Source organism: Anoplopoma fimbria, chromosome 18 (genome assembly GCF_027596085.1).
Source record: "Anoplopoma fimbria isolate UVic2021 breed Golden Eagle Sablefish chromosome 18, Afim_UVic_2022, whole genome shotgun sequence".
Lineage (NCBI taxonomy): Eukaryota > Metazoa > Chordata > Actinopteri > Perciformes > Anoplopomatidae > Anoplopoma > Anoplopoma fimbria.
In genome coordinates, this window is record NC_072466.1 from 18995744 (window position 1) to 19006992 (window position 11249).

General features: G+C 40.9%; 1 protein-coding gene across 1 annotated transcript; it reads right to left on the reverse strand.

Moving 5' to 3' along the window:
- Window positions 1–620: 620 nt before the first annotated feature.
- tbx18 (T-box transcription factor 18) lies at window positions 621–9294 on the reverse strand. Its single transcript, XM_054617973.1, has 8 exons — window positions 9060–9294; window positions 7466–7631; window positions 7001–7102; window positions 5434–5605; window positions 4108–4275; window positions 3473–3537; window positions 1756–1850; window positions 621–1141 (listed from the first exon to the last, which is right to left on the reverse strand). The coding sequence occupies exons 1-8, from the start codon at window positions 9292–9294 to the stop codon at window positions 621–623; spliced, it is 1524 nt and encodes a 507-aa protein (XP_054473948.1).
- Between the last annotated feature and the right edge of the window lie 1955 nt (window positions 9295–11249).

Genomic DNA, 11249 nt, shown 5'->3' on the forward strand with positions numbered 1-11249 from the left:
TGTTATTCCAATGACTGGATCAAAAACACCACCAACAATTTAACTGACAAAAGGAATTTAGTCAATCAAAATGTGTACTATGAAATAAGTAGTATTCAGTAACTCCATCCAAAGTAGGCAAGATCAAGGAGGCAACAAAGAATTCTCTGTGAGTACAATAGTTACTACTTCAGTGCCTCCTGCCAGGTGTTGAAGTGCTTGCTTAGGGTGCCTGGGCCAGCCCAGTTTCTTCCCAATCCGTATACATTTCCAGTTCAGTCATTGGGTTACATCGTTTGAACTCCTTATCCAAAACTGCAGGAAGTCTCTTCTTTTAGTGGCCACTGCAGCTGCACATGCACGTTCTAGAGAACATATTTGAGAGATAAGAACTTGGTAAAAAATATTCCCTTCAGTTAAAGGTGCTTTGACAAACTATTTTTGTCCACAGAGGCAACTGCTTGATCTGTCTCTCCTCTCTGTTTGTCTACAATTCAGCCTGATGCTTGTTCAGCACATGGATGATTAATTCGTAGAACTTTCTGAACCAAAAGAAACTTACACCCATTCCAGGATGTCATTTGGTTATCCTTTACAACCCTAGATTTCTGGATTCAAATTCAGCCCATGTGGGCAGTGACTTATGAGACACCACCTCCCGGCTGGCTACCTGCCAGTCCTAAAGTCCGGGAGTTAAACAAGAAGCCCTGCTGTCCTCCACTGAGAACACCCAGATTGTCCGTTAGAGTCCCACTGGGAGACGAGCCAAGGAAGGCACTCTGATGATTGGCAGCGGCAGCGGCGGCCATTTTATCAGGGCTGGCTGCGAGGCGTGGTGAGGGAGGGAATGTGTAACCGTAGAGGCTGTACGGTGGTGTGTGAAGACGGAGCCCGGCGTAACCCTGCGGGGTGGGGTTGGATAGATAGCCAAGTTGAGAAGCAGGGAGAGGAAGAGCACAGAATCCTTCGCCTTCGTAAGATGATGGACCTCTGGGAGGGGGGAACGCCTCCGGGGGGTTGCTATAGCGATGGAAAGGGTGTGTGGGTCGGCTGCAGGTGTAGTCAGGTGGGCTGAGAGTGCAAACTTGGAAAGATGAGGAGCACGGGGATGTGGAGAGCAGGTGAGAAGACGTTCCCATCGCACCATGAGCTCCCGGGATCCCTATAAAGACATAATCAGAGAGATTGAAAAGTGAAACATGTATCTTCTTAAATTTTGGAACAAGAGTGCACGGGTATTGGATCAGTACTCGGTTTTGTCATATACCCTGAGATAAGGTATTGTAATCAGCATCGTCAGGAACATTGGATTGGGACATCAAAAACCATTACCAATGATTATAGGGGTGACTGTGGCTCAGTGGTAGAGCGGGGTCGTCCTTCAATCAGAGGATCCGCGGTTTGATCCCTGGCTCCGCTAGTCCATGTTGATGTGTCCTTGGGCAAGACACTTAACCCCAAATTGCTCCTGCTGGCTGTGCCAGCAGTGTATGAATGGGTGAGAATGATTCGCTAGTCCTGATGGGCAGGTGGCACCTTGCATGGTAACCGCTGCCATCAGTGTATAAATGGGTGTGAATGGGTGAACGATCGGAAGACTAAAAAAGGGCTATACTAGTACAGACCATTTACCAATTAGAGTTGTGGCTAGGCAAGGAATGTTTTAGGAAAACCTGTTAGTAGGAGGTTGGGGTCGTAGGTTATGAGACAAAGACCCTGGACTGGATGACTTGATTTATTCTCAATAACCAGAAAGCTCTTGTTAGTTAACTCTACCTTGCTTGGTAATCCCAGGGATGTCCTCAAATGTAAGTGTTCGCAGAGATGGACGCCAGAATGCATAAGACTCAACCAAAGCCTCCAGACCCATCCTGTAAAACACAAATAACTGCACACGTTAACACACAGAGATCAACATTACTGAACATCCTTGTCTTGCTATTTCTTAAAGGCTGGCCTTTTAAGATGTTGAAAATGTGAGAGACCCCCCACATAGCAGCATGTAATTATAAGCTTAACACGTTTGTTCTTATAGGGTGTAGAGAGCAAGGATATGCAATTTAACATCCTCGGCTGTCCTAGGGGTTCCCCTCTCACAACAGGTAATCGAATATGGAAAATGTTTAATATATGCGATTTTGAAATCGGTGGAGCCAGGATGTACTTTAAAGCAGATTGGGGATGTAAAAACACGGAAAATGTGGCAAGAAAAGTCTTTGCTGGAAGGGGTGGATTGGGCCCTGAATCTGCTTGATGCCCTGCATAAGTCACCGATGCAGCTGCAGCCGCTCTCTGCCAGCATGCATCACATTACGCCAACCACCTGGCGGCTATCTTAGTCACTCGTGGGGCCTCTTTTGCAGTGTCCATGGAGACCGCAGGTAATGAGGGACATAAACGCCACAATGCGATTGGCTGCTACAAGCTGGTTGCTTGGAGGTAATTGCTTTCACACGGCTTTTACGGGCGAATCAGGACGAAGGAGCAGGAAGCCGAAGCAAGGATTTACGAGGTGGGACTCCCCTTCCCCCCAATCTGCGTCTCCCTCCTCCTCTAGGTGAGGCAAAGGGTTTGCTGTGGCGGGGTAATGCGAATGCTCTGTTACCCCTTGTTAGCGTGAGGATAAAAGTCTGCCCCCCCGCGGGGTTGTAGCCACGGTGATAATTTAGACAAGCTGCCCCGACTGGTTGCTCCAGAGCAGCCTATCATAGCAGAAGTTTACTTAACAAACTGCTTAACTCTTCCTGTAATATTTAAGGGGAGGTTATTTTTCGGCCTTCCTGAGTTTAACTTTTATAGGGTCAGCTGTCAATGTTATCCAGTGTGATGTTCTCTACCTTTATCCCCCTCAAACTTTCGGTCTCACACTTTCCTTCTCTTCTTCTTTTTCTTGCTCTCCCCCTCTTTCTCCCCTCTCTCTAATGATTTCTGCGTGGCCTCAGGGGAGTGGCTGTTTGGAGACTGTTGGTGTTTTACTGCTGTGTTGTTTTAATGCTGTGTTTATATATGTTTAGAAATGTGTTTATACAGATTTTCTTCAGGACACCCTTAACTTTTATTATTTTGTTGTTGATGTTTATGTTCTCGAGACTGACTGGAATCTGACGCTCCATTTAGGTTTGCAGCCGAGGTTAGATTTTTCCCTCTCAAAACATGTGCCTGTTACTTTGCATTTTTTTTGGATTAATGTGCCTTTAAAGTCAGCAAATTTAAACAGAAATGCATCATTTAAAATGCTGAAATCTAAATAAAATCTGCCACGTCTGTTGAGTTTGGCTTTTTTGCCATTTAGGAAAGATTTAATTGGAGGCTGTTGCACATTTTCCATCAGAAAAAAAATAAATGAATACAAAGCTTTGCTCCGAATAAATTCAGAAAGAAATAGCTGTGACAAAAAACCACAACCTAGCCAGAATATAATGCAGTCATGCATCCCACATTACCCCTAATACAATAGATAATGTGAAAATCTCTGTGGCTAAATTGAACTCACCGGTTTCTGCCAGAGTCTCTAAATCCTTTGGCAAAAGGGTTTCTGTCAATTTTCAGCCTTGTAATCTGAAAAGTAAAAAATAAGAGACAAATTATTTAAAGAAAATAGTTATTACACAGTCTATTATAACATAGACTGTGTAATATAAGTTTATTTTTCCCAGCCCAAATAATTGTCTAAAATATTTTAATCAGCTCTATATATAAATGCATTAATGAGCATAGTTTGGGTCCAACTGTACTTTTTGTATGTGTTAAATATATGTGGGAATATGTGTATGTACATGCAGAATACTTTGCCTTTAAAATGCACACCAGACCAAGGTGCAAAACAAAAAATGACGATGCAGAAATGGTTTCTTATTTTATCTTTTTTTGCGTCTTACAGTCCTGTTCTGTCTGAAACTTGTTGCTAAAGATATTATGCTCCAGGGTCACCTACTGAATTCTATTTCAAACCCTCAATCATTGCTAGTTAGTAATTATACATAGTACAAAACTACAAAACAATATCTGTTGGCAACAGGGCAGTCAGTGAAGCACTTGCATGCTGGAAATGTGGCTTTTTGGGCCATGTTGACTATTAGCAGTTTAGTTTTTAAACAGGAAATGCGGTTGTGTTGAGGTCAGCTGTACCTGTTGATTCTGATATGCTGTGACAGTGGTGAACACGGTCTCGGGGAAGGCAAATGTGCGGGAGCCATCCCCAGTAGGGATGGCTCTCACTGGGGATAACTCCTCTCCACACTCCTTGCGGATCACATGGACCCGCGGCTGGTACTTGTGCATGGAGTGCAGAATGATCTGAATAGGGAAGGAAAAATTATTCTTTCAGGGTTAAATTACAGACATGTCATGTTATTCACAGCTATAAAACATGATCGTTGGGTAGTGAACATGCACACCTGGACACAGAAATGCAATGAGTGTGTGTGCCTTGTATGGTTGACTGAAAGGTTATTTCAAAATACTCCAAATTTTATTTATATGTAGGCTATTTTATATAAAACATTTGTTTAAACATTTTCTAAGTTTTACTGTAAAGCACACTGAGTTTACCTGTATGAGATGCAATGAGCGAATACAAAATTGATTGATTTATTGATTCACACACATAGAAACACACAGAAACAGACACAATGTGTCATATCAGAAGCCCTCAACTTAGAGAGGGAATTAAGCTTCCGAAATTTTTGAAATGTGATTTTTTTTTTCTTTTCTTTTAATCGTCATCATATTTCTTGTAAATATTACAAAAATGCAACATACATTTTCAGTTGCAGCCTTTTATTGCATTCTAATATTTGACAAACGTTTTAAATCAAAAATATTGACTTATTATATATATCATATAGTAACGGAGATCAAATACAATTTATATAAAGAGGCCACAATGAGGTAAGTATAGGTATCCATGACTATCACAGACAGGGGCGCCGCTAGGGATTTTGGGCCCCATGAAAAGAATCTTTACAGGGCCCCCAACAAAGCGGCAACATTTTTTGATGCTATTTTACATACAATTATGCATTTTAATGGTATTTTTGACTATCATTACCATATTTGTGAAAGAAGAACAGCATGACAGTTGACATGTACAGTAGGGGAAGAACTGAGCACTCTGAATACAATGGAATTCATTTTGAGTCATTTATTTGCTGCACCACTGATTCTTAAATTGGAAATAAACTCTTCCATGAAAAAATAGCAATTATAATCAGTGGAGAGAAAAAAATCTCAGCAAAAACAAAAACGTGTGTGATTATATGTTAGTTAATAACTTAGTGTCATTATTTTTTCTGTATTATAATTTCATCATCATTAGGGGCCTCTCTGGGCCCCCCTCCATCATGGGCCCCTAGAATCCGTCTCCTTTACCCCCCCTTTTCGGCGCCCCTGATCACAGACATATAATAGTATGACATAAATATGTTACTGGCAGTTCTTAGGTATGGCACTTACATGTCCCTGGTCGTCCAGTTCGTTGTTGGTCAGTTTCAGTTTGTCGAAGCTGACCACCTGACGCATCCACGTCTCTCCGGAGGCAGGGGAGTCCGGGTGGATGTACACCCTGGGTGGCACAGGCGAGTCCGCATTCCCCGCTACCATCCACTTGGAGCTGTGGTACACGTACCTTCACAATACATACACACGGGGACGTGAATGAACAGAATGCACCAACAGTTAAATCCTGCTATACCCCCATTGCACAACGAGAGAAATGCCAGAAAAAAAAAAAAATTTAGACCAACGACGGGGCAATAATCATACAGAAAACTGTTTTAAAAAGTCGAGAGAATATTATGTATTTGGAATGTAACATAATTCTAATCAAAGTTGTTATTATCACTCAACAATCTGTAATCTGATTGTCCTGCTTTTCAACTGACTGCATATAACTACTTATATCCAAAAAGAAGAAAACATAATAACATTTTTTTTTTGTATTAACCAAACAGCTCTGATCAAGCATATTTGTCTTTGTGTGCAACATTTTATAGCCTATAAAACGCTTTATGTCAAAGCATGCATAACGCTGTTTCCGATGTGTCGATGTGAAACGATGTGAATGCATATATCATAATCATAGGCTGTGCGTCAAACGGCCTTTAGCTAGAAACAAAACTAATTAGTTCCTCATCTGGTTGCAAGGGTGTTCCATCACCTGCTGTTAAGCGTTTGGTTGGGATGCAAAGCTGCAGGCTCCCCGTCCTCCATAGCTCTGCAGTAACAGTAACCCACTGTACTAAATATGAAGTTTTTTATCAGACTGGCCGAATAACATGTCCTATAGGAAGTCACTCACCAATCCTGAACTGTGTTAACATATGGATGGCTTTTCAAAGTTTGAATTGGTAAACTCTTCCTTTTTTCTCCCTGTTAAAGGTTTTTTTTAGGGGAGTTTTTCCTGTGCCGATGTGAGGGAAGGACAGAGGATGTCGCATGTGTACAGATTGTAAAGCCCTCTGAGGCAAATTTGTAATTTGTGATTCTGGGCTATACAAAATAAACTGAATTGAATTGAATTGAATTAAACCGACAGTGTAGCGTGCTGTAATAACGTGCTATTTGATTCTGCATTACAGAGGTAGGCCTATTTGTTGGTTTGACCTTGTAGGGTGGAAAGGTTAGGCATCCAAAAGGCCTTTTTCCAAAAGGGACGGTAAAACCGCCCTGACAAACAGTCCGCTGCCAAGCGCCATTTGTGGAGACGGGACTAGGTTTAAAAACCTAGGTTGTCCAAGAAACAGTGTATAGAGAGTCTATAATAAGAAGACACGCTAAAGACAACGACTGTAACAAATCTGGTTCTAAAGTATCATCTTATATTTACACTTTCTGTATTTGCTATCACGATTTTTCATTTCATTTTGACTTTTTTTTGTCAAATATCAATTTAAAATGTATTACATCATCTCAAGATTTCTTGTACCACCCGGTTTTTTGTACCACTGGCATACATGGCGGAGTGTGTGTGTGTGTGTGTGTGTGTGTGTGTGTGTGTGTGTGTGTGTGTGTGCGTTTTTACCGATATCGTTTGTTGTCCACGGGGATTATATCCATGGCGATGTAATACTGCTGATGTGGGTCCAAGCCTGTAATCTTCACACGCATAGCGGGGAACATCCGCCTGACAGGAAAAGCAAATAAATCATCGAGATTATTACTATTGCTTGATAATAATAATAATAATAATAATAATAATAATAATAATAAAAAATATGAATAATAATCACCAGCATCATCATAATGATAATCATAATTATAGTATCTTAATAAAGAGACCAATACACAACAGAAAAACGAAGTTAGGGATGTTAGTTCTTTGAGAAATAACCCCTAGGCCTATTTTATTTTCCAACATCAATTCTGTCTCGTTTTAATAGCTACTTTTCCATTATCATGACTCTTATCTCATTAATTAATATGTTATCATACACATTTGTATACATTTTTATAGCAACTCTCTTTTTTTTTTCTCTCCTGCTCTTACCGTCCAGCCTTGGTAATGATCATTTCCGTGCCAATCTCGTGGAACCGCTTCCACAGGTCGGAGCCCTGCAGGTCGACGCGGGTGTCCTCCTCTCCGCCGCCGGTTACCGGCCCGGTGCACGGAGCGGCGGGGTTCGGGCTGTCCAGCAGCGCGTCCTCGCTCTCTGCTGCACAGGAAAGAGGCAAAAATACTAAATATAGATATTTAAAAAGCACTGCAAACATTACAGCAGCACTCCCGAGCTTACATTTTCTTATAATAATCAAGACCAAATGCATAATGCATGCGTTTTGCATTTGACATGTAACCTGAAAGCGATTTTTAGGTAAATTATATATATATATATATATTATTATGTTCGTATAGACTACATCATATAAATTAGCAATGATGAAAAAAACTCAGCAGCCTTACTACTATTGCAAGTCATTTATTGCAGGGAGATAAAATGCTTATGACATAACGTTCATTAAACTCACTCTTCAGTACTGGTACACTGTATATATATATATATATATATATATATATATATATATATATATATATATATATATATATATATATATATATATATATATACATTTGTATGTGTATGTGTCTTTAAACTAAGGTCACCCTACAGTCATTACTGCATCTATACAACATATAGTATATTATGATACAGAAGAACAATTTTAAGTTAGCTATAAACTCACAACTGACGTCAAAATTGAAGTCCCAACAGGAACTTTATGATGATTTCCATCGTGGAGGTATGTGAGTTTAAATATGTTTTTAATAATGAGGATATGTTTAGAGGACACCATAATAGTAGTGTTTGTGTGTGTTGGTTTTTTTTTTTTGCTTTATTCAACAAAGGCCCATTTAGAAATGTATGGACATTAAACACGGGCCTAACACAAAGACAACCAGCAGAGTGCATTTTAAAGTTGTAGCAGATTTAAACCCTACTTTGTCAGAGCCGTTACATTTTCTGTAAATCTCTTAGCATCCTTTTTTCCGTGACAGTTCCCCTTTTCTTTTACGGTGCTAATTAGCCAGTTTATGATTTGCAACACAACTCATAAAGCGTCTGACATTAGTCACAGCACTCACATTTCGGATTTACTAGAACAATATATCACATTTCTACTGCGAGGCTCTGACCAAAGCCCGTCGTTGTTTTGCTTCATTATCTGGATCTTTTGCGAATTATTACTTGCATCTTCCTCAGCATTAAGCAGAAGAGAGCATCCATGCAGAAAACTGCTGCTTCTCATAAAAAAAAACATCAGCGAGTAGGTAAGAGCATATTTCAGTAATTTCCCTAAAAAATAGTAGGGTTTGCTATCAAATGCACAGGGCTTATTATAAAAATCAAGCTGTTACCAGTAAAATATATAAAAAAAACTAAACTAACTACAGCAATGATAAACTGTATGGCCCTATGCAACACGGGCCCTATTCTAGTTTATTCTAGTATTGGGTGTGATAAGATAATACTAATTACTTTAACTTATGTTGCCATTTCAAGGGACTATTTTCTGAAGTTTGTTATTCATTATTTATGTGTTGTAAGTCATTATTATCTCTCCTTGTGTTGTTATTCACTCACGCGACCCGTCGCTGGTACAGTCCGCCTCGCTGACCCGGTCGCTGGTGCTCGCTCTGTCGGTCTGCGGCCCGGGACTCCCCGGTAGATTAGAGACATCGGTCCCGTCCTCGTACCCGGGTGATTCGGCATCCTCTCCGGCCGTCCTCCGTCTCTTCTCCGCTCCGATCAGAGCCTCCACCGAGAACGCGTGTGCTTTGACACTGAGTGCGCAAGGAGTGCGCCGCTTCTCTGCCATTTCTCTCGGTCCCGAGGAACAAGAGGAACAAGAGGAAGGGAGACGGTGTAATGAGAATGCCGGGACGGAAGAAAAGTTCTCGGTAAACAAGGATTCCCACGAAGAATGGCTACGGTTTTCTCCGTCCTCTGAGCCAGACAGCGGAGGGAAATAGACGCGATAATGTCTCCGTTATCCGGGAGAGCCGCGCAGACTTTTTTTTGGAGAGTGTCAACAACCGGAGTACAGAGGAGAAGACGGAGAAGGGGACCTGTCAATCACGACACGGAGCAACCAATCAGGAGTAATCACAGCCTCCCCCGGAACCTTTCTCATGGTCCCGCCCGCTGCGGGGGCCGCTCGTGCCGCCTTATGTGGTAAAAGTGGAGCTGGTGAATGAATCATGTCTTCAGGTGACGGCGCATTTTCACACACCGGCCCCGGCATGCTTTGCATATCTGGCCATTAAGTCGAGCTAGACCCCGTCCTGGAGATGAGCATTCCCCAAAGCATGTCACTGTTCCACATGTCTCAAACCATTTTTTGTGCATTTTTATAATCATTACAAAATACATTCCCAATATGGGCACCGACTCTTAAAAATAAAACATATATGTTCAAATATTGTTCAGCACTTATATTTTTGTGCCTTTCAAAATACGTTAAAAAAAATCTGAATTCTGAGATATAGGTCTGTGAAATGTGAGTGTGAGTCATTGAGCAACCCCGACTGTTTCAAAACAGTAAAAACACCCCCCCCCCCCCCAATAAAAAGCTCTGCTTCATGAAAATAGTATAAAAAGCTGTATTTAATAAACACAAAAAAAACATTATATTGCTTTGCAAAAAAGTGTATGTAGTGAAATATTAGTAACATCCTTGACAAACACATTCCAGTCCACTGCAACAACAAAACATCTCTGATGAAACAAACAAAAAAAGAAGAAGTAGGTTACCATTGCTTGAGAGGCTGCAAATCTAGCATAGCATAAACTAGTTGATGACAATTAGTCAGACTATCATAGGTTTTTACAGTGCATGCTGTTTTATATTTTGGTTTGAAAATGTAAAAAAAAGTAAAAAAAAAAAATAAAATCCAACATCTTTTTGAGTCAGTGAATGAAGTAAATGGGTTACAGGCCGTTTGATTGAGATATTATAGCTCCAGGATCGGATGGTGCAGGCCTAAACAACCAGCTGGAGGGAGTTTAGAGATGAGTTCGGAACTAACCCCCCCACCCTCTAAAGGCGGCCTAAATCAGCTTGTGGTCACGCGGGGGAATGCGTGTTAGTGCGGGTGCGTGGAAGGCTCTAACATATGGAGTGGGAGAACCTGGCTATAAATAAACAGGACCAGTGAAGGCTGTTTCTAAACTCATTTCTCAATGGCCCTGTTAAAAACCCTTTTACAGATTCAAATGAATACACAACTCACCGCAAGCGATCTTAATATGCACATGAATATGCAGGATTTATCATAATAATGGACCAGCCGATGCATTAATCCATCTCGTAATTTGTTACTTAATAAAGTTTATTTAGGTCGACGGAACTATTTCCTTCCATCACGTGAATGCCTATTAGAAACATCAGGATTTTAACTGTTATTTTAAGTTTTCCTATTATTGACTGCAGTGACGTTTCTTCCGTTAAGATCTCTGCAAAGCTCAAGGCCTCTCGGTGGCTTGGTGGTTAAATAAACAACACGTCGCCATCGTTTGTTGGCATAAATTCAATGTATATGATTGGACGTCATGGGTGAGGTTCCTGCAAATATCCGCGTGGGTTAATCAGATCAAGATCCTCGTGTTTCACCTCCCGTGGGGCATTTAAGAATGTCATATTTCTCAGTGACTCAGTGAGAATTAAATAGTGCACCCTCTGTTTGAAATTTCGATTAAACACACGCCTAGCAGTGTAAAACTAGACCCTTATAGGTATAAATAGTCTCTAAACTTTTCAAAACTAAAATGGCG

Excerpts from the sequence above, each read along its gene's own strand:
- tbx18 (XM_054617973.1), bottom strand. The coding sequence starts at position 9,294 with ATGGCAGAGAAGCGGCGCACTCCTTGCGCACTCAGTGTCAAAGCACAC. Across the intron at positions 7,632-9,059 it reads CTGTACCAGCGACGGGTCGC|CAGAGAGCGAGGACGCGCTG; the intron begins GTGAGTGAATAA and ends TTTCCTGTGCAG. Across the intron at positions 1,142-1,755 it reads CCCTGGGATTACCAAGCAAG|GGATCCCGGGAGCTCATGGT; the intron begins GTAGAGTTAACT and ends ATGTCTTTATAG.